The sequence below is a fragment of the Aspergillus niger genome, assembly GCF_000002855.4.
Source record: "Aspergillus niger supercontig An06".
Classification (NCBI taxonomy): domain Eukaryota; kingdom Fungi; phylum Ascomycota; class Eurotiomycetes; order Eurotiales; family Aspergillaceae; genus Aspergillus; species Aspergillus niger.
In genome coordinates, this window is record NT_166522.1 from 91592 (window position 1) to 113687 (window position 22096).

Below are 22096 nucleotides of genomic sequence, written 5' to 3' on the forward strand. Positions count from 1 at the left end.
CATGTAGGGCAGCCAGATGAGAGCAAGAAAGTATACGAGCACGAGAAGCTAATGGAGTAGTAGCGAACCCGCCAGAGCCTAACCGGAGATGGCAGAATGTCAAAGGGCAATCAGACAAGAGGGCAGAAAGGAAGATAGCGAATAAGCAGAATTTGGCTAACAGCAACATCAAAGATAAAGTATTTTGTTTTAAACAAGGGTAGACCCTGCGCACGAAGGTACACCCTTCCTCTTACTTCGTTTGTTTCAGGGCATGAAGACCTGTGAATTCAACGCCGATGTTGGCAACCTCCGGCACCAGAAACGGCCTCCTTTCTTAGACGGCGAGTCGCCGCTTAACCGCTGCCTCAGTAACCTTGACATAGTTGTTTCCAAGACCTACAATTCATAGAATCCAAACCTTGACCTCTCTATTGAGTTCTCCTTATGGCGCTTGTGTCCATACTAGACCAATCTCATTGTTCGAAAGGAAAATCAAACCAGACTGAAATATTTCCACACTCGTGAATGGCGTTATACAGCCAGAAGCCCAGCAGCTAAGGCTAGATAGATGATGAAGTTGTTTAAGATACCTCGTGCTCAGTAGTTGGGTATCCCATAGGATGAGTAGGATGATTAGTGGTGGTGAATGTTTGATAGTCGTATGTTTAAGTAGGTGGAAGGGAGCCTGAAGGGTGAAAGAGAAAGCTTATAAGCTAAAAGTGTTCTGCATAGACCACCATAGCAGAATCCTAACGGTATAACTTACAGTCTGGCTTAAAGCCTACCGTGTAGACCATTCCAACACGTTCCATGTACTGTGATTTCATTCACTATACAAAACGGGCAAATATGTTTCCTTAGGGTTAGTGAACTATTCAGAAGTCATTGACAATCAAGCCGATTTCGAAAAAGAAGCCCTGTACCATGGAAGAGTGTATGAGAAAGGATGTCTTTTATCTTCTTCGCATTGCCTTAGAAATGGCCGTGCGATAGAAACTTTAGTCCTCTAGTATTTACTGCCTCATTATGCTGATAGTCAGTTAGCTGAGAAAGTACACACCCTCGTCCGTTATCCTAAAGAATTCTCTTTAGGTGTTTCTTATCCTCCAGTAGAGCTATACATTTCATTGTAAATCCTGTAGGGATATTTTTGAATAGCAGGAAAACGCTGGCATATGGACACAACTAGTAAGTAGGGCAACACCAACATTAACAATACGATTAATGGTAACGACAATAATAACTTTTCTCAAGCTCTGCTTGAGCTACTCCAGACATTTTTATATGGATGCATCACTTTCCCTCCCCCTATTTGAAAGCAAAGTTGTAATTTTTAATACTTCCCTCGTTGCGGGACCAGTCTCCTTTCAGACATTCAAACTCAATATCATCCTCTCTCACGTGTATATTGAAATCCTTGCTCCCATTAACTTTTATGTTGGTATTGCCGTTCTCAATATCGCCTGTTATGGCCAACGTCCAGTCTGAATCCGCCAAATGTATAATAGCTGACTTGCGTTGTCCATCATCACTGCTTTTGAAAATTGCCAGACTTGTGGGGTTTTGAGAGCCACCAAGCCAAGTCGAATAATGAAGAGAGGCTTGGTGCGGCCGTAATACCTCGCCTTCTTTTTTTTCAGAGTTGACAATATACACTTCCAGACCTTTGTTTGGAATCTGGTGGATACTTTGAGTTGACAACACCATCTTTCTAAGAATAGAAGGGATATGTGAGTGGAAGAAACTATAACAATAATGTCCACTATAAGACCATGCCTAAACTTGAGTCAATACGAACAGAGTGCTGAAGAACATAAAGGATATTGCTGGGGTTTGCATACCTAATAAAGGTAGATACCAGCTGATCTTTTATTCAGAACTAACTAGCCTTGCTGGACACTCGAAAAAAAATTGCAGTTTGGGAACTTCGGCTTAGTGCCGTTTTATAAACACCATTCCCTGACGAACATGGGCACTCCTTGGGGCGCTGATATCGTTCAGAGACATAAAGTTTGCAAAACACGAATATGACTCTATCAATGTGTAATAGACTATCAATATCAGACCACCAGACTATTAGCGTTCCTCCGTTTGCGGAACCTGGATAGATTAACCCTTGATGATCTCGGGCCCGGCACGGGGGCGTGGCCTGGGCCGTGGATGTGGCAGCCGGAATGGGGTGTTTGCTATGGCAAAATATCGGGACGAAACCAAAATAACATATGTAGGTCTATGGGAATGTCAAAACTTTCATATTTTCAGCCAGCAGTGAAAATTCATATTATACAAGATTAAGACATCTTTTATAGGATACTACTACATAAGCCGACTGTGTGGCATTTTCGAAGGACATACGGTCAAAGAGGCTGGCAATATTCGCATGGGTGGGAATAGAGTCCCGTGAAACAGGGTGTACTGTGCACACATTGCCGGCGAACGTGAGCCTTGAGTCATGTGATGCTGCTCCACTAGCAGATCAATCGCTGGAAAGCGCGAGGGTTTGGTGTACACCGATTGGCGGACATAACTCTTTCGGAAAGAGGCATAACCCAATGCCTGGCTGCCAGGCGCATCCATCCATCGTTCCAAGCCCTGCTGCCAACCGCTATGAGCTCAGTGTGGGAAGCCCAGAGCGTTACGAGGGCTAGTGAACGGGCTATACAACCATTTTATGGTACCAATCCATCTCCATGTTCTCAGAATGGAACCCCAAAAACGATGCACACCGCCGTTCCACTGCTACTACCATCACACAACGCAGTCTGACTGCTTGAAATTTTAGTCCACTGACCCTTTAGGACGCCCATAGTTACTCCATCCCAACGAAACTTGACAATATAGTCCCTGTCGATATATCTGAAACTATCGCGCATCATCAGCCATCTGCTCTCTCGCACAACGCCAATCACCGCATTGGCGCAATAGCATATTCGAACTCACCCGTCAACATCAATACCATCATTGAAAAAGCCACCCTTGCCGCTACCAGGGGACAGGGTGTCAATGGAGCAGGGTACTGTGCCAGTGTTTGGGGCTGAACCTCCGTCACTATTCCAAACTGAATATTGTCAGGTTCGATATATGAGTTTAGCTATATATGGACTTGCCATTACAAACTTTCAGTCCATCAAATTCAGCCCAGTCCAATGGCCATGGACTGTGATTCTCAACGCGACCACATGGTGGTGTACTGCAGCGGCTTGACAACACCAGGAAAGGCGCTGTTATTAAAAGGCTAAGAGCGAATAATGTCATGTCCAATAATATTCTCCTCAGACATCCGACGTTAGGTGTCCAATCAGGAAGATATTTACGAAATATATTCTGTGTAAAGAGCAGTCCACCAACTTTTAAACCCTTTTCAACGGGTTCTAGGCCTTCCAAAACACACACTTGATTATAGAGTTCATCCTTTTATTTCACTTTCTTTGTCCCTTATCTTTTGTCAGACCAACCAGATTACTATTGTATATCTAGATCAGAGAGCTAGTTAGCTAGAAATCAGAACACTTACTTGGTTACATGGCGTATACAAATTGCGCGTTGAGTCGACAGTTGACTAACTGCTTAGTTCACTAGTTAACTACTAGTTAACTAACTTAGTTCTCGGATCTGACATAACCAGGTGTTGGTTGGTCATTCGTTGATGACCGGCGTTCTGCCGTGTCAGACCGCCATCACATAATTGATCGCTGATAACTAGAGCAAAAGACCCTTCTAGAGCTCGCTCTAAGCTCAACCGTTCGTATAGACAAGAAGAGTCTTCCACTTGCAAGATTGGTAGAATAATACCACTGCGATGTGGTATCTTAATGTTGTCTTGTAAAGAGAGCATCAAAGCGGCCCTTCTAGACTGCACAAAATTGCCGGGAGCGGCATGTCAGGAGGCAATGATGTCTTAGAACCAAGTTAGAGCAAAAGACCCTTCTAGAGCACGCTCTAAGCTCAACCATTCGTATAGACAAGAAGAGCCTTCCACTTGCAAGATTGGTAGAATAATATCGCTGCGATGCCTCGCAAAGAGATCATCAAAGTGGCCCTTCTGGACTGCACTAAGTTGGCGGAAGCGTAATGAAGGGGCCCGGCTGAGCTACACAGAGGACTGGGTTCGTAAAGCCTAGAATACTTTGTCATTCCGCTTCCGTCGACTTAGGTTGTCTCTCATGCGCAGTCTACAGAACCTCATTCAAACTGTCGGAGACAAGGTATTAGGTCGTGCGGAGAGTCTGAACCCTGAGTCTTGGCGGTTCCGAGCGGAACCAAACCGACTCCCGACGAGGACTAGGCGCGATTACTGGGATGGAGTCTGGAGTATAATTCGAATTCAATACATAACCGCATACAGTAGTAATGAGTTAGCTCACCACTTTTCGCCCTCGCTTACAACGTTTGCCGGAATCTGGATCACATGTGTATCTCCACATTCCCGGCACGAACATCGTTTCGTTTTGCTTCACCAGCTCGAATTTGATCAGGATGACAGATTTTACTTGACTTTCGGAGCTTCCTAGCAGCAAATCTGCATCTTGTTGCCAAAGTTTGGTTTCTCATTTGGGCTTATGGTGGTAGTATCTGTTTCCGACGTTTTTATGGTCTGGGCTTACAATTCTCCATGGTCACATATTTTATGGTTATAACCAAGCATCATTATTACATCTGCGAGTAAGATGGACATAGTAACGTCCAATTATTGATCAGACAACGTTGCTTTCTTCACCAGTATGCAAGGTGTCATAGAGGACATAAATAGGAAGATCCTCCTTGACATCTAACAACTACAACAGTCAACATCACCGAATACTGTAACAGAAGCAATTTCATTAAAACACAATGACACCACCAGTTGACGAAGTGCGCGCCGGTGGGTATGGCAATCGCATGACTGCACTTAGCTAACCCAAGCAGGTTTTGTTGTCTCTGTGGCACAGGCAAAAAATAAGGATGGCGACCCAACTGTCTTCAGCGCCACTCAAATCCCAACTGTCAATTCACTGCCCCTGGTGCCTCCTCCCAGTACTCGAAGTACCCAGAGCATTGACTTCTCCTCTGGACCAGTCAAGGAAAGTTTTGCAGAGCCCCTAGTTCGCATCATATGCTGACTTTCCCAGGTCATCGGCTATATTGATACTAATAGTCTGGAGGTAGGTGTTAGAGTTGAGGTGTTTGGGGCACATATCTTTAACCTTTACGGCAATGTGAGAGAAGGCGTTGTGGGAAAGATAGAGCTCTTTCTGGCGAAAGGAGAAATCCGCCTTTACTTAAAGAATGGAAATGGTACAGATTATTATCGATACGTTCCAGCCGTTATATTTATGGAATGCGCTAATTGATATTGCAGAAGTGTGGCTTCACTATGACATTGAAGTGTCGTTTGATGGCCATTTCAAAGATGATGTCCACCTATTGACTATTTGAATGAGGAGAGCAATGCAATGTGGGAGGACCCAGGATAATTGAGTTGTTTGCTGTTTTATCTTCGTGTTATTGAATAAATGTTCACCAGTGATCTGTTCCGCACCACAATCAAGCCCATACATTGACATTATGAACAAAAGTAGGGTCTTGTTTGCTGTGTTTTGGTCTCATCCCTAGTCACGAGTCTTCCAAGTTCTTAGTAAAATTATTGACTAGATTGACAGAAACATCGAAATGTATTTGGATTTCACCTAGATGAAACTTCTTCTTTCCTTCTATTTCGTTCGCTATAGAAGGTAAAGGCAGTTTTCACCATGTCAGTATAGGACATGATTCAACTTAATTGACTGGTATAGGACGGTAGGAGTGACGGGGAAGAGGTGTAGGCCGTTAGTATAGATCTCTGTTAACATTCTTCCAAAACCAATGAATTGCTACTAGGGACCTATAAGCCGCAATAGGGCGGCTTTCTCAGCATGCATAGAGAATAACCGTTGTCAAGTGCGTTCCAAGAGCATATCATGTAAGAAAGTGCTATCGACTTTTCTGAGATGTAAAACCGCTATAGATGGGCACACGACGGCAAGGGGATTTCCAGGCTGTCGAAAGAAATGCAGTACTACTGAAAACAAATGTCTAAAAAGGCATCACCGTACTGTATCACCAAGATATAAGTGATCTCAACAACCGAAATTTAGAACTCAAGTGGTAGTGATGATGATGTGTACCTTGATCAAAGCATACTTTAAAATGTGTACATAGGAGCGGTAATATCAGATAAAGGATAATTGGAATAGACTGGGCGAGACCTCAAAATTTCAGCAAGTTTAAACTCCCCACCGCCCCACATCATACATCGAACTGCTCAGGACGTGTACTGAAGTCCAAGACGCACTTCGAAACCGCTGGAATTAGACCCTCCTGAAAAGCTCTCTACCTCTATATGTCACACAAAGTGGTGGGCGTCAGAGAGCTGCTTGCATACACCTTATCCAGTAGCATGATAAATTCGTCGAATGAGATTGTCATTTTGTCCCCCCCGAAACCTTAACTTTGCAGGGCCCTGATATCATAGCTACCACAATTTGACCTAGACTTTGGCGTGTTCGTATGAAGCCTTTACAAAGCAGAGTTGGATTTCATGGGCTTACGACTACTTATGCTATATTGGCGACGCATCCAATGGAATTGTGAACTAGCTCCTCATCCTTTTTCGCATGCGCGCTTTCCAAACCAAAAGACAATCATTTTGCCCCTATCTATAAATAGATTCCCGGTCACTCACAAACATCACTCAAAGATAAATTTCACCCTTCAGCCCCCGGTAATCTGCGCCCTCCCCTGTTTTGAATGCCCTCACAAGTCATGGATTCATTCCTTATGACGGTCGTAGCATCACGGCCGACCAGCTCAAGGATGCCCTCAAAAGCTTCGGCATTGGTGTCGATAACAGACATGCCCGTCTCGCGGCATACCGCATCCCTAACAGGGCTCTTCAGGTTAGTGGCCTATCGGATATTAGATTGAGTACAATCAACCGTCTCTGTTTCTGGAACTTCAGGGAGCTTATGATGAGGCGGAAGCGATGCATCAATAAGTATTAGAAGTAAATAAAAAGATGGTTGAACGTGAGCATCATGGTATACTTAACAGTGTCAATAACCTTGGCTTAGTACTTAACAGACAAGGGAACTATAATGAGACAAAAGCAATGTATCGACGCGACCTGGAAGAAAGTAAGAAGATGCTTGGACCTGAACATCCCGACATGCTCACCAGTAACAACAACCTTGGCTTAGTGCACTTGAGGCAGGACAAATATGAAGAGACAGGAGCGATACATTGACGGATATTAGGAAGATATAAGAAAATACTTAGACCTGAACATCCCGACACGCCTAACAGTATTAATAACCTTCGCAGTGTGCTTGACAGCCAAGGCAAATATAAAGAGACAAAAGTAATATATCATCAGATGTCGGAAGCGCGAGAGAAGGTGTTGGGACGTGATCATCCCGACATGCTTACCAGTGTCAGCCATCTTGGCAGTGTACTTAGCAGCCAAGGGAAATATAAAGAGGCGGAAGCGATGCTTCAACGGGCGAAAGAAGGCACTTTAACATGGACACCCTGCAACAACCGCTAGCTATATACGATCATGAAGCATTCGACCTCGCGGGATGAACATCTTGTTACTAAGTAGTCTAGGTTGTGCAGGTCATGCATTGGTCTGCCAAGTGTATGGAAGTGAATGATCCCACTGATATTGCAGCGAATATACTAGTAGTGTATGTATGTTCGGGCATCGCAGCACCAGGTATTACGACCCCGCGGGTATAGACAAATTGCAACCAAAACACAGGACTATAAATGGAGACCCCGCATCTTAAGTAGAGCTTCAGTAGGCTATCGGTAGTATGTCCCCTGCAGACTGATACGTGCATATCGGTATGAAGGCTTCTCACCGACGGACGTTCCACGCGGTCGGCAATCTGACGGGATGTCGACATCTCCGATCTATGCCCGAAACATTTCGTTGCCTTGAGATTCAGGCCACTAACAATGGTTTCAGGTCGCTACTTCACAAGCGTTTATTGAAAACACGCCAGACGAATATGTACAGGTCGTATTCATTAGACTATTGAATAAACAAGATACTTCGATAATTAATTGTCAATGCAGTGATTCTTACTCAATCAGCAAAGCGCCTTTAGGCATATGAGGTCTTGGTATTTTAGGCGATATATTAAGCTCGGCATATGGATATTGTTGAACATTGGAGAGCTCATTCGCATATGATCAATCACTTACAATCAATCCGTATAGCAGCATCTATATTCTAATATACCCTTCTTCTGGAAGTATTCAGTATTGTAATGAACAGGTAGTAAACATTAATGATATCAATCGAGTAGGCATACATAAAGTGGTCAAGTGTCACAAACAAACGGAAATTACCCAAATCACTATAGCCCGGCAGGAAACAGAAGCGAGATTCGTCAATCAATCCAGAGCCAAAACATTTCTATCACATCAGAAGGCCAGAGGCCGAAGACCGCTGTCTATACCATGCGGCGTAAAAGGGCCATCTCCGTTGTAAGACCAGGCCCAAAGCTACATGCAATAACATTCGAAGTCGGCAGCTTCAACTCCCGCACCTTATCCAACACAGCAAGGACGGCAACACTGGACGTATTACCCCTTGTTCTATAGATCTCATTGCTAGCGGCTAATGCGTCATCGGGCAAGTTAAGGGCATCCTGTGCACCCTGGATAACAGCCCGACCACCTGGATGAAGAGCCCAATGAAAGTCTGTTGGAGAAGCGGAGGACATCCCATTAGATTGTATCAGGGACTGAAAAGGAGCTTGTATAGACGCAACAGCAAGCTTAGGAATGCTCTTGGAAATTGTGGCCAAAAAGCCATGGGTAGTCACTTTGTACGACATTTCATCCAGGGTTCCTGGTGTGACGCCGGTCCTTTGATCAACGACTGCGAATTGCTTGGGGGTCTTATCGCTCATTCCCAACGGGTTGCAGAGGACAAACGCGGATGCACCGTCACTAAACAAGGCCGGGGCAATTGTTGTCATCTCAGCCAGTGAAGCCGCATGCAGCTCCCCCCTGAGATGAATACTGCACAGCTCACATGCCACAACCAGAATTCGCGCTTCTTGTTTCCGATATGTGGCTGCAGCTGCTAGCGTGGATGCAACCCGGAGAGCTGCGCATCCGCCAGCGCAGCCGACACCGCTCAGTAGGATTCGCTCCGTCGTAGGAGATAAACCTAATTCACGAGCGACAAGCTGATCAAAACCCGGGGCTCCACCGTTCGTTACCGTCACGGATACCATATGCGTGATCGCGGAGGGGTCGATATTGCTTTCACGAAGGGCTTTGAGGGCAGCATTTTTAGAAAGCTGGACACTGTATTCCCGAAACCCTGAGTCTACCTCTTCTGTTGGGGGTGGAAGCTCCCCGTGCCAGCGGGGGTCGTCCCACAGGTCGACGACTGCTCGATTCTCGATGCCTGTATGGGCATTAATCTTGAGAAAGGCTTTGAGCCTATGTTCTATTAGCTTGGAATTATGAGAACAGTGGGAGCGTACTCACCATGGAGGGTTCTCTGGGTAAAACTTCAAGGCATAATCTTTCAAGTCATCTGGGTTTAACAGTTTGGGCGGCCACTCGGTACCCATGCCCGTGATCACTGGCTCATCCCCTTTGAGTGGTACCTCTTGTTTTGGCGGTTGCCCATCAGAGGGGGAAGCTGAAAAAGTATTACCCATATTGCACTCAGATTATAAATTAATAGATGCACCGCGCGTGGGAAGGTGATTTGGATGATTCAGCGGATTGATATTATAATCATGCAACGAGTTTTTGAAGGAGTACGATTCTCTGGTTGACTCAGCCCATATGGTCGAGTGCGAAGAGGTTTATATAGTAGCGAGTGAATCAATACATAGGATATGGGGGGGATAGCTTAAGACTACGGGTAGACCATAAGCTCAGCAACTTGCGGCGGTCTACAGAATTCACCATACAAGGGACATTTGCCTCCATGCACATTGATCAAGGAAGCAGGCAGCATGCAGATGACACCTGACGATTGAGTTTGGCTACCGATGGATTACCGGGGCAAAATCTGTATGTTGAGGCCCCGAGGTAAATACCAGTCTAGCGAGGATTATAATTGCTGGCCTAACTGGGCCAGCGAAATGATACTGTCACATTCCCTGAAAATCCTATCCGGAAATGCGAAATCTTGATACAAAAAAATCCTTATAAACCCAATTCCGGGCTCAGCTTCAGCGTGCTGTTATTCATGTTATGGCTATTGATGTTATCAACTTATACTACTCCCTTTGTGATCTGTTTCTTATCTTTTGTAGCAGTCTGTTCATATCATCCATGAATGCCAAGAATGAGGTCAGGCCTGTAGAAGGACGGTTGTTTCCTGCATAATCTGTCACTTTGAATGGGCTCACCGCATTTACGAAATAGGCTCAAAGTGGGGCTAACCCGGTACCATATATTGAATTTATCTGCAGGGTCTCCTGTGCAGTACCGATATATAGTATGTAAGGACCTATAATCAAAGCTGTCTGCATGTTTACCTGATCCGGGGTATATTGGCTGCTACTATATTATTTACAAGCTTATTTGGGATGCACACACTTACGGACAATCCGGCTTTGGCTTCCAGAAAGAATAGCCTAGCCTGGACGCATACTTAGACCTGATCCATGCATAGATTCCGTCTACACTGACTCTCACCCTTAAGATAGGTCTTACCATCTTTGCCCCATTAGGCCAGTGGCCGTTAATCATCACTGTACCCAACAATTACCAGTCGAACTATAGATGTCCTTTTAACTAATTGATCAACGGATTATAGACAGCAATAGTAACTTATAGGTTCAGTTTTGACTCTCCTTCCCAGCATGATCCTTTGATAGATTCGTATGTACGCTCCTTCACCGCTTGCACTACTAAGCTGGCTATGCCGTCAACCTTATTTGCCACTCAGAATGCCCCCGTCCAAAGAAGAATGAAGTGACACTCAAGTTCCATAGGCGCTCCATCGCCTCAACGACCTGCTAACTTCATTAGTTGATAATTGTGATTATACGCATGCCGGATGCTCTTCTCAATTATCTGCAGCTAAATGAACACTTTCGGCATTTTATGTATGTTTGCTATGCATTCCCGGCTTAGTACCGGCAGGAGACAGGTCCAATTATTGATTCCCCAGAAACTTTCTCTGGAGACCCTGTTGTATAGCATGGCTTGATTAATTCCTTGCTGTACATTGGAGAGAGCATCACGTTTTCAGGCTGTCAAATCAGCAAGGGGAGTCAGTAGGTACGTTACAAAGACTTATTCGGGGTTTTCAAACCAGCAGCTGCCACAATAAGCAGAAGTGGTTCGATATTGAGAAGTGCTATGGTACTCTCGTAAGTATATGAGTAGCATACAGAAAGCAGGAAATGGTGAAGCGACTGGCTATGTATTTTCGTATAATGGATCGAGCGAGGGACGTTATCTTAATCAGTAGCACTGAGTAGAGGTGGAGCTGACGACGGCGTTGCGCAAAGGACCAATGCCGTTTTCGGTCGAATAACTCTAAGCAAACAGCTATATGAATTTTACTCAGCTAACCTAAAGAAGCAACAGGGAATACAGAAGCTCACCCTGTGTCAGCTGGGACATTACGACAGAGGATGGGCGGATGGATGTATCTCTTGACCAGTACCTTCTGGTGTTAGGGATTTCTGTAAATGATGCTAATTGTACACTATTAGTGGCAATATCTATTCCTAAAAGAGACCAGCTAATCTGCAGTTCCTATCCCCTATAATCTTACCCGTCATACTGATTGCCCAGCATAGAGACTTACGCATGCTATGGAAACCCGCTCTTCCACAGTACGCAAGAGAGTCCGACCGGGGCTTTTGCTGTTCAGTAGTGAACACAGCTGCAATTACGAACACCAGCAGGCCTCCATGGCGGTAGGAAGTTACGTGTACAACACCACCAACCTCAGAGGCTGGATGTTGCATTCAGGAAGCAATTGAGAAAATTCGTCGGGCTATTTAATCGCCAGCGGCCTTTACTCTGAAGCGAAATTTGCACACGTACATACTTCATGCGCTGCGAGACGGACAGTGTACACGAACGACATGTCACGAACAATCTAGAAATTTCCCCTGCTTGCCGTCTGCAAGGTTTGATTGCTTTGACTGGTGGCGGCGAAGGGAGGAGATCATTCGACTGCGTTAGACCTTGCTAGGAAGTGTCTGGATACGATATATATGATAACGGTGAGCAACTTATTACTCAATCAAAATTACAACTTTTACAACTAATTAGCATTGCCAATCAAAGGCTGTAACATTCGAACAAGGCCGCTATCTGGATCGCAGAAAAGACTGATTACCCGAAGTATACTACCAACTTCATGACCATATCTCAAGCTGGAGATCATAGGAATTTGCACTTTGCTGTGTACATATCAGCAGTCATGTCAACTTGCGGTTCATGGTAATAGATAACGAAAAGGAACATGATGGCCTGTCCCCTAGCATGCAGTATCTGGCGAGAGTCCATCCAAAGCAGGCGGTGTAATATCCCAAAGCTTCCGTCAGCGCAGGGCATTTCATGCATCGGGCCGTCCGCAAATGTCTCACGACAACATGCTGCTTTGCAGGACAGTCGAATGTCCGCTGGGCGTCAAACCTTGTCAACCTCATTAAACGTGGAATGCCTGGCTAAGGAGCAGATTCAGCAAGTAGACACTGAAATCAAGGTCATGCTTGATCCTGAAAGAATCATAAGAATTCTGGTCGAGGGATTATGCTTTACTTCAGTTGCAGGCCTGCGGTGGTATTAGTAGCGAGCCTTTCGAGATTTGTTGGATGCAGTAGCAATTATATATAATTCGTACAGAGTGGTTGAATCGAGAGTCAGAACCATTATCATGTTCATCTGGTAGTTTGTTGAACTATATATCAGAGAGCATATCACTTGACTTAATAAACTCCATGAGAGGGATCAACGAGTAGATATCCGGCTTCAGTGACGATGATATCTCGTAGTAGATTCCTTCTGATACAGTGAAAGCCAAGGAAGAAGATACACATCTTTTCAGTTCAAAGTTATTACGGTTAAGAAAGAGAAAGTGGGAGCAGTAGGTATTATAACGCTATTTCTTTACTTGGGAAATGGTACGAAGGGCTTTAAAGCCGCATTACCTAAGGACTAACTGCTCACTAAGTTGAAGCCTGCATGGCTGCTTGTAGAGAGTCTTACTGGGCAGTCCAAACAACCTGGCTTGATATAACCTAACACATTCAAAACATACATCAACCAGCTTCTATGGCTCAGTTGGTAGAGCGCATGACTAGTAATCATGAGGTCCGCGGTTCGAATCCGCGTGGAAGCATTTTTTTTTATTTTTATTTTTTTGTTGTCCGTTGTTTAGACCCACAGCAAGCTTGTCGGATGCTTGGTTCTGACGGGGAAAAATCTGCGTGGCACACCTTCTTTATCGCTAGTAGCAACATTCAGCTGTCTATCCCAGTCTCTGGCGTTTGTAGAAGTTGGCAAATACCATCTGTATCCCTTCTCAATAGGACTCCGTTCTCTCACCTCAATAACAGATTTTAGGCAACTTTCAGATACAGAGGAATGATTTAACAAGGCCTTTGTCCTTCCCTGTTCTTTCAAGTCCGACGACGAGGTGGATGAGCAGGTGCATCGGCATATGACTCTGCACCCCCATCCTCTTATGCATCTTGTCTACCCCCTTGCTCGCTTACAGTAGTAGTACGGCAAATTCCCTGTGTCAAGCAAATAACCTTTTTAGCCTCGTGTCGGTCTTGGTTGTCATTATCCACGTCGATTGTCTCTCATCCGAAGAATATTGTATCATTACTCCCCTCTTAGGCTCACCCCAGAATCAACTGCATCGTTTTACCCTTCTGCCTGGGAATCGGAAATACCGACCTCACATCCTCGGATGCTCCAGGTTTTCCCACTCGGGTGGGCCATCCGGATATCCCGCGATCGGCAGGGCATCTGCACCCGCGTTTCTGCACTCCAAGCAGCCCCAATCATGGGGGTATACGCAGCCGAGTGCCGTGAAGGCGAATAATATGTCGCTGCTGGAATCAGACCCACTCCCGCGTAGAACTGACCCTCCAGAGTACCTCTACCGAGGTCAGTGCCGATGCCGGTGTTCTTTTATGGTTAGCCAGAGTGCTCAGAAGCTGAAGAGTGGGATTTCATAAATGCGGGGACCCCGGGTAACTACATAAAGGCAAGCACTAACTCTCCCCGAATTCGCATCAATGCGTCGTTAATCATGATCCTGTCCACTCTCCTGCTCCTCCTGCCGACCTTAACGGCCGCAAGTGATGACCACCTGACTGTTCGCACAAGAACAGGCAAATTCACAGGTCTTCTCAACCCCGACTTTCCCTCCGTGCGGGAGTTCCGATCTATCCCATACGCACAACCCCCGGTAGCTTCACGACGATGGCTTCCACCCGCACCTCTCGCCGACTCCAATGAAACCCACTACGCGACCAACTACCCTCCCTCCTGCGCCCAGTATGTCTCCGGAAACCCCAGCGTCTTCGGGTCCATTGTCCCGGAATTCTACATATGGGATGGCAACGAGAATTCCACCGCTGGCCTAATGGCGCAAGCCAGCTCCGAAGACTGCCTACAACTCGCCATCTGGGCTCCTACAAACGCCACCAACCTCCCCGTCATTGTCTTCTTCACCGGCGGAGCTTTCAAAACCGGAGGAATCAACATCCCCTACCAGCTGCCCCCGTCCTGGGTATCCCGAACCCAAAGCCACATCGTCGTAACCACCAACTACCGCGTTAACATCATGGGTTTCCCCAACGCTGCCGGTCTAGACAACCAAAACCTCGGAATCCTCGACCAACGCGCCGCCCTGGAATGGGTGCGCGAAAACATCCACAACTTCGGCGGTGACCCTGAAGCCATCACCCTCTGGGGCCAATCTGCCGGCTCCATCTCCACAGACTTCCACACCTACGCATGGCACGACGACCTCATTGCGCGCGCCACGATCTCTCAATCCGGCACAGCCCTAAAGCCTCTCGACAACTACGACCACGACCACACGAACTTCACCTTCGTCGCAAAACACATGGGCTGCGACTTCCCCACCAATCCGACCGCCGAACTCGACTGTATGCGCCAAGTCTCCGTGAACCGCATCCAGAACTTCGTCGGACAGTACATCGACAACAAGACAACCCCATCATTAACATTCACCCCCATCGCGGACGAAAAGGTCGTCTTCTCAGACTACCCCGCTCGCGCGGCAAAGGGCCTCATCGCCAACACCCCGGCCATCATGTCCAATTGTGCCAACGAGGCCGCAGCGCTGTACACCTTCCCGACGAACAACGTCACCGCGGGGCCATGGCAACCTGGCGTGAACGCCGCCACGTTGGACGGCTGGCTCTGCGTGTCCGCAAACACAAGTATAGTGCGGTATAACGCGAACCGCACGACATATCGATACCAGTTTGCTGGCAACTTCAGTAACGTGAGTCCAATGCATTGGTTGGGCGCGTACCATTCCAGTGACCTGACGATGAACTTCGGGACGTATCCAATTGTCCGTGGAAATGGGACACTGCTGGAGAAGAAGACGAGTGAGGTTATGCAAGACTATCTGTTGGCGTTTATGAGGGATCCGGAGACTGGGTTGAAGAGGATGGGGTGGCCGGCTTTTGAACCGTTTGGGGAGAATGGCGGAGTGATTAAGCGGTTTGGGGCTGATGGGAGACCGGAGCAGAATGTTACGGGGTTGGAGGTGCAGGGGGCTTGTTGGGGGAAGGAGCAGTATGATCCGTTTCCTTGAGAGAGGAAATGCTTTGGAGATTACTGGTAATTCTTTCATCTCGCTTTATCTTTCTTTGGTCGAGCAAACTTCAGCGTATCGACTCTTAAGTAACTGTAAATGTAAACAGAAACCTATCCCGAGGCGCACGCCAACCGAAGTACATATTGCCACCTGAGAAATCATTATAAGGATCGTGCTTCTGTGGGGTTTATGCAGTTCACAGATCATAACTTGAATGCCAATTCAACCCACCCATGCATTAAATAGTAGAAAAGTCCCCATCAGCGGTCGTCCTCAACGTTCATCATCATGCGCGATTACATGGCTTTAGGTTGCCCATCCAGTTCGGGATGCGGCCCGGACCGATCCAGCTCATATACCTGATGAACCACGGGCTGAGACTGCGCCCACGACCCATCACCCAACCCATTATATCCCCCAGCCCCTTGGGGAAGCCCATCACTCTGCGCATTCCGCCGGCGGAAGTACAGAAGTGCTAGTATGGCCGCGACTATGACAAGGCCTGCGGCAGCGCCTACACCGATTCCGGCAGCCGCGCCGGCACCAATCCCGGAAGAACCGCTGCTGGACGAACCGGTGGAGGAAGAAGAAGAGGACGAGGTTGTTGTAGTATTAGAGGCGAAGGAATCGGAGGTAGAGGTAGAAGATGCGACCGCATAAGTTGGCGTGCCGGACGCCGTGGATGGCAGATATTGAATGGTAGCGAGTTTGGAGGGCGCGACTCCGGGGAAGATTTCTTCGGATGGGTCCGAGCAGTTCACCGTCCCGGCGGAATTTTCGCAGCATGCCCAGTAGCCTGCAGAGGTGTATACAATTTCGGCACTATTCCTTCCTCCTGTGAAGTTAGAGAGATACTCATGTTAGCCATTGCATTTTTGGGGACATGAACAGTGAATCTGCTGGATCTCACCACATCGTGTCCCGCAGGCGGGATCTGTCAGGGTCTCGTCTGTGCAGTCGGCCGCATAATAATAATTCCCATTCTTGTTCTTCGTGTTCACGCAGATGGAATTGCTGAGGCAATAGTCGCCATTGACGCAGCAGGTAACATGGGGATGGCTGGAATTGGTAACACCACACGGCAGGTCGGCTTGGATGTTCTGAATTACCCCATTGTGCATGCCATGGCAGACCTGTGAAGACATGATATGATGATTAAGGACGAATCTCTATGCAGATTGTTGGATCAAGGTCGGGTTTGCTCCTCCGTCGGTCGCGCAAGGATCATAGACCCAAGAAAATGGTTTTTGTTAAGTTTCTCGGGCACGAATGCCATCGAGCTTCGAGTTTGACAAATTCAAGATAAGGGATCGAAAAAAACATTTCTCGAGTTCGTGTTTTGTTGGGGGCCAAAGGCTGATTGTGCTCAATTGTGAGGACTCGGCGGAGATGCGCTATGATGGAGAAGCCAATGAAAGACGGATGAAGAGCAGCGGCGTCACTTTAGCCTGCGGCAGGGATGCACTAAAACAGCCTCTGAACTTCTGAAGTCTCACTATCGGGCAACTACACCTTATCGGGCCTCGCCAGGTGAACCCTTGCACGGATGGCGTGTCGATCGCAATGACACCTGTGATAAACCGTGATAGGGTTCTTTGGGGTGGAAAATACTTCCCCAGGGGATTTGTGAGAGCCATGTCGGTCTTAATTTTTTTCATCTACTATTTAATCACAATCTTGATACGAAGGTCTTGCTGTCTTCTGTTCTCAAGGCCTTGGCCATTCATATAATGACTGAATACCAATTTGAGACATGTTAAGAGAGACTTTGTAAGAAATGCGGCATTGCTGTTGGTTTTACCATTTTAGCCTATATAAAGCTGATCTTATATTCAGGGACCGGACCTAGAACATCCGATGTGCATGGTGCCTTTGACATGGTTTCAGATCAAATATAATGGGTAACACAATAACTCATATTCCTCATTATAGATATGCGCCTATATTGACATAAACCAACTTAGCGTCTATAGGTCGCAGGTCGCCAGATCGTACGTATTTATAATCGTCACCAGGGCCCTTATCGGTTCTTACCATGATTCTCGCAATGAAGCACAAATACTATAGTTATCCCTCTAGCGAGCTATAGATGGTAATGCACCTCATCACCAATCTCATGATAAAGCGCCCCTAAGGCAGCTACAACATCCTCCGGCAGCGGACCGGCCTCAATCGTGTCAATATTCGATTCCAACTGGGCGTTGCTGGAGGAACCAATAATGATTGAATCTCCATACTCTTTGCGAAGGATACTGTGCCATGTAGTCCAGCGAAGGGCAGCAGCATGGCCACCAATGCCATAGCGAGCCGCAACTTCAAGAGTTTTATCCGTTGCTTCGGTAATGGCAGGCTTCAGGTAGTGCCCAGAGTATAGTTTGCCAGCCATATGCTTTGATAAATCAGCACGTTGTTACTTTCGAGTGGCAGGCTGCACTTACCGATGAGTCGAAACGTCCACCCGTGTTGGGGTTTATATGGTTGCCAGCAAAGAAGCCAGCTACGGTAGTCTCACTTAATGCTCACGCAAAAGCGCTGAAATAGGTCTTGACTTCGTCGGGAGTGTAGAAGCGTGCAGTGGGGGTCGACAGAGGTGCCTCCAACCTGGGACGCATAAGAAAGGGGGATTGGTTGAGGCAAAGAAACTCACATTTTCCGCTCCAAGGGCCAAACTCAGGGGCGATTTGGTCGTGAGCGCCATCGTGAACTTGAGAGCATTGATGAAAGAACTGGAAAACGAACTGTTCGCTTTCTAAGGCTATCAAATCGCTAAGGATTGTTACTTGATTGGTGGTGCACTAAGTAAAGAAAGGGGACCAGGCAATCCTTGGTAATAGCTCCTCAGAGGAAACGCAGAACTAAACTTTTATTGAAAAAGTAATTTATTCGCGGTGCCACGTCGATATTCTTCATTTCTCACTTGCTCAACTATGACAGCGGTGTACTCCTAGAACAATCCCCTCAGATTCTGCTATATCATGTGTCTATTTACTGTAACATAAAGAAGAACAAGAAGAATTGAAAACAACCCTCGAAAAGTATTTTAATGATTGTGCAACGGGCAGTGGAATGAGGTCAATGACATTGAGTCCAACAGCATTCCGTTACAATCACATTTCGGAATGCTCGGAACGGTGCTTGTAGCTCAAGGTGTGCTTGCAAGATTTGGTCAAGCCATGATCACTGCTGACACCGAAGACAGCACAGCGATATTAAAGATAACATGTGAAGATAGACAGACTGGCTGGAGCAGTCCAAATAAACCGACAAACCATACCATTAGTCTGCGCTGCTCTTTACGATAACGGGTGAGGGAGGAGTAGGGCATTGCCGACAGCTCAAATCGTGCACCGAAGTCCATGCCCCGACCAAGCCAACATGAAAGCCAGCAGCTTTTTTCCCTCCAATAGAGACAGGACAGTTCTAGTACTCTCAGGACGACGAAAGCCGTTCCCATGAGCTTCCAACGCGCCATGCTGAATTGCCAGTGAGACAGTCTAGAATATCAGTGCTCATGTCGGTATGTTTACCTGCTATCCCCATTTTGCTAAGATAAACCACAATTGATGAGCGTATTCCAAATGTCGATTAGTGACCCTTGCCAAGCGTTTCAAATACCCGTAGTATGCAAAATAACTGCTTCGACCGGCTGTCTGGCAGCTTTCTACCTCTTTCTCTACACTTGCCGAGTACGATAATCTTCCTCCTATGCTATCTATATTTTGTTTCTCTCAAGCCCTGATAGCGGCTGATGTGGTTCTTCTTGTAGTAAAAGCAATCTCATAACGAACACCTCGCGCGTCTGATAAGTACCAGGTGATCATACTGCGGAATATTATATGCGACCGCAACATAAGCTAGTCTACGGCATACTTGTACAGAGAACTCTCTATTCTGATTTGAGGCCAGATATAGTCAGGACAAAGGTTGAATTTTTTCACGTATGGACTAGTCAAGTACATAGGGCTGGCTGACAACTCCATAGATCTGAACATCCAGGAGCGATCGTAAATAGTTGCTCCTGGCAATGGTCTATATGAAATCCCCCCTACAAAGCTTAGCTTTACAGTCAACAACACCCGGCCTTGGAGCGATGGAGACTTAACCTCTCCTGGGATGTGTTCGTGGAAAAATTGTAAAATTATTAACGAGTGGATCAACGAGTGGGGCGTGGAAATCGTCCGGTGAACCGCGGTCTGGATCAGCAGCCAGTTCCATCAATCACAGCCTAATGCCAATACCTGCCCTGAAGCATGAAAGTCCAACGTGCGACACCATCTGCCGGTGGAGGATTCCACGCGTCGTAAAATCCGTTTCCCCACTTGTGGTTGACGGATGAAACAAGCCCGGGCCCTCCAGACTACAGGGGCATATATGTGATTATAGCCGTCATGACTCTCCTCTGCATGCGCCAAATCTTTCCGTTCCTCGCAAATGTGACCATCCCCTTCTTTGCTGGACTTCATTCTTTGGTCCCTTCCTTTCCACGGCTAGCCGGTCTTCCCCATGGAAGGAATCGGGGAGAGAGATCTTACGCCTGAGCGGATAGCTTATTTGGCACAGACTCGGATTCCTGAGATCATTGCATGTAATGTGATCCTGCTCGTTTTTGCGACTTTGGGTCTGCTGGTTCGAATTTTCGTCCGGATCCGACACCTCACGGGCATTAATTTCGACGATGTGCTCTGTATCACCAGTTGGGTACGCCTGCCTTTCACCCCCAGTATCGCATTTGCCTGTCTTTCAGCTTTTGCTGGACGATGGCTGACATGTCTAGGTCTTTACGTTCGTTCTCTGCTTTACCTGCATGTACAGTAAGTGACTTTCCGAGTGTCACGCGACCCTACACCATATACTAACCGCCTAATCCAGTGACCAAGTATGGGTTCGGTAGGCATATTGGTATAATCGATATGCCCGACCGGGGCATGTTCTTGAGGGTATGAACTATCATCAACGCAGAAAGGTGCCGCGACAATGTATGCTGACTGTGAAATGATTCCAGCTCAACTTTGTGACCATGCTCGCCTACGTTCTCGCTCTCGGCTTTATCAAAATCTCCTTTTGCGTTCTCTACCTTTCGATCTTCCCGGGGAAGTGGTTTCGGATTGGCTGCTGGTGTGTGCTGGTCATCATTGCTGCGGAAACAATTGCCGAAACCCTTGTTGTTATCTTTCAATGCACGCCGGTTCACAAAGCGTGGGACGCGACTGGCTATGTTGAAGGACATTGTGTGAACATGACCGCCTTTTACTACGCCAACTTTGGGATAAAACTGGCTAGTGATCTGGCTCTATTTTTGATGCCGATGCCTAAGCTGGTTCGCTTGAAGATGACGGTGGGCAAGCGAGCGGGCTTGGTGATCATGTTCAGTCTGGGTCTTCTGTAGGTGAACCCTTCCTCTACGCTAAAACGGTGGACATAACTAACCATGATGGGTGCTTAGGGTGTGCGTGACCAGTATTATTCGAGTCTCGTATATGAATCCATTTTCCAATGACCATACCTGTAGGTCACATTGTCACTCTCTTACGGCTCAGTTTGTCTGGAGCTTACTGACCTTCCACGCCTACAGGGTCATTAGTGAACGCTATGAATTGGTCGTGTGTGGAGGTCGCCGTCGCTCTCTTCATTGCGTGCATTCCTTCTTTCAAGTCACTTCTCAGTACCTGCTTCCCAGGATTGCACCGTCTCCTCGGTTTCTCCAGCAGTGGAGACTCAAACAGCCCCTCGAAAGTATACGGCACTTCAACCCGCCGGACGTACAATGGACTGTCTAATGCACACAATAGCATCAAGCTGAAACCCGTGACAGGACACAGCCAGGCGGAAGTGGAAACGACTACTAATGACTCGCAGGAGCGCATCATGTATCCAGGCATCCAGGTTGTCACGCACGTGAGTGTCAACGAGAGTGTATAGATGCGCGGATAATTAATTGGGTGGCAATTTTGTGTTTTGTGTTTCGTTCAGTACCTACAACCGGTCCGATCCTTATGAATTTCCTTTTACCTTCAATGTCAACATTCATGGTTCTCATCCACTGCTTGTGATCTCTCGGCCTCTCCGATCAGTGTACCGGTCCGGCAGTGGGTCCTCCAAGCATCTAGTGCCGGCTTTGCTACTTCAATCCCACTATTCAAGCTCAGGGGAAAATCATTTGAGTCTTTGACATTCGAGCAACCCACGCCAAGAAACAACAGTCAGCCTGGTGGATACACCACAATCCATGGATTGGCCAGACACTGACTCAGTGAGACTCTGGAGGAGTCACGATGCCCCCGT

At 46.9% G+C, this 22096-nt stretch overlaps 9 protein-coding genes and 1 non-coding gene across 10 annotated transcripts; 5 read left to right on the plus strand and 5 right to left on the minus strand.

Moving 5' to 3' along the window:
- Nucleotides 1-1861: 1861 nt before the first annotated feature.
- On the minus strand, nucleotides 1862-3237 carry An06g00400 (hypothetical protein; the record flags this gene model as incomplete). Its single annotated transcript, XM_059748012.1, has 5 exons — nucleotides 1862-2212; nucleotides 2338-2574; nucleotides 2709-2838; nucleotides 2923-3040; nucleotides 3096-3237. The coding sequence occupies 5 exons, from the start codon at nucleotides 3235-3237 to the stop codon at nucleotides 1862-1864; spliced, it is 978 nt and encodes a 325-aa protein (XP_059603777.1).
- A 1575-nt stretch (nucleotides 3238-4812) lies between these two features.
- Nucleotides 4813-5397, plus strand: An06g00410 (uncharacterized protein; the record flags this gene model as incomplete). Its single annotated transcript, XM_059748013.1, has 3 exons — nucleotides 4813-4847; nucleotides 5117-5123; nucleotides 5263-5397. The coding sequence occupies 3 exons, from the start codon at nucleotides 4813-4815 to the stop codon at nucleotides 5395-5397; spliced, it is 177 nt and encodes a 58-aa protein (XP_059603778.1).
- Nucleotides 5398-6852: 1455 nt separating this feature from the next.
- On the plus strand, nucleotides 6853-7787 carry An06g00420 (uncharacterized protein; the record flags this gene model as incomplete). Its single annotated transcript, XM_059748014.1, is given in 4 exon segments — nucleotides 6853-6900; nucleotides 7016-7588; nucleotides 7606-7685; nucleotides 7760-7787. Coding segments are annotated over 4 exon segments (729 nt in total).
- Nucleotides 7788-8459: 672 nt separating this feature from the next.
- An06g00430 (uncharacterized protein) lies at nucleotides 8460-9686 on the minus strand (the record flags this gene model as incomplete). The annotated part of the gene is made up of 2 exons (XM_001390834.1): nucleotides 8460-9462; nucleotides 9511-9686. 2 exons carry the CDS (start codon nucleotides 9684-9686, stop codon nucleotides 8460-8462), a joined length of 1179 nt encoding a protein of 392 aa, XP_001390871.1.
- A 1594-nt stretch (nucleotides 9687-11280) lies between these two features.
- On the minus strand, nucleotides 11281-12085 carry An06g00440 (hypothetical protein; the record flags this gene model as incomplete). The annotated part of the gene is made up of 5 exons (XM_059748015.1): nucleotides 11281-11305; nucleotides 11379-11538; nucleotides 11595-11720; nucleotides 11801-11950; nucleotides 12043-12085. 5 exons carry the CDS (start codon nucleotides 12083-12085, stop codon nucleotides 11281-11283), a joined length of 504 nt encoding a protein of 167 aa, XP_059603780.1.
- Nucleotides 12086-13272: 1187 nt separating this feature from the next.
- tRNA-Thr (AGT) lies at nucleotides 13273-13345 on the plus strand. Its single transcript has one exon. It is a non-coding gene; the product is annotated as a tRNA-Thr (tRNA).
- Nucleotides 13346-14266: 921 nt separating this feature from the next.
- An06g00460 (uncharacterized protein) lies at nucleotides 14267-15811 on the plus strand (the record flags this gene model as incomplete). The annotated part of the gene is made up of 1 exon (XM_001390836.1): nucleotides 14267-15811. The coding sequence occupies one exon, from the start codon at nucleotides 14267-14269 to the stop codon at nucleotides 15809-15811; it is 1545 nt and encodes a 514-aa protein (XP_001390873.1).
- A 299-nt stretch (nucleotides 15812-16110) lies between these two features.
- On the minus strand, nucleotides 16111-17451 carry An06g00470 (uncharacterized protein; the record flags this gene model as incomplete). Its single annotated transcript, XM_059748016.1, has 3 exons — nucleotides 16111-16610; nucleotides 16725-16947; nucleotides 17311-17451. 3 exons carry the CDS (start codon nucleotides 17449-17451, stop codon nucleotides 16111-16113), a joined length of 864 nt encoding a protein of 287 aa, XP_059603781.1.
- A 446-nt stretch (nucleotides 17452-17897) lies between these two features.
- An06g00480 (uncharacterized protein) lies at nucleotides 17898-19286 on the minus strand (the record flags this gene model as incomplete). Its single annotated transcript, XM_059748017.1, has 4 exons — nucleotides 17898-18203; nucleotides 18253-18311; nucleotides 18462-18580; nucleotides 19084-19286. 4 exons carry the CDS (start codon nucleotides 19284-19286, stop codon nucleotides 17898-17900), a joined length of 687 nt encoding a protein of 228 aa, XP_059603782.1.
- Nucleotides 19287-20317: 1031 nt separating this feature from the next.
- Nucleotides 20318-21733, plus strand: An06g00490 (uncharacterized protein; the record flags this gene model as incomplete). Its single annotated transcript, XM_001390839.3, has 6 exons — nucleotides 20318-20512; nucleotides 20589-20625; nucleotides 20684-20751; nucleotides 20817-21196; nucleotides 21258-21319; nucleotides 21387-21733. The coding sequence occupies 6 exons, from the start codon at nucleotides 20318-20320 to the stop codon at nucleotides 21731-21733; spliced, it is 1089 nt and encodes a 362-aa protein (XP_001390876.1).
- Between the last annotated feature and the right edge of the window lie 363 nt (nucleotides 21734-22096).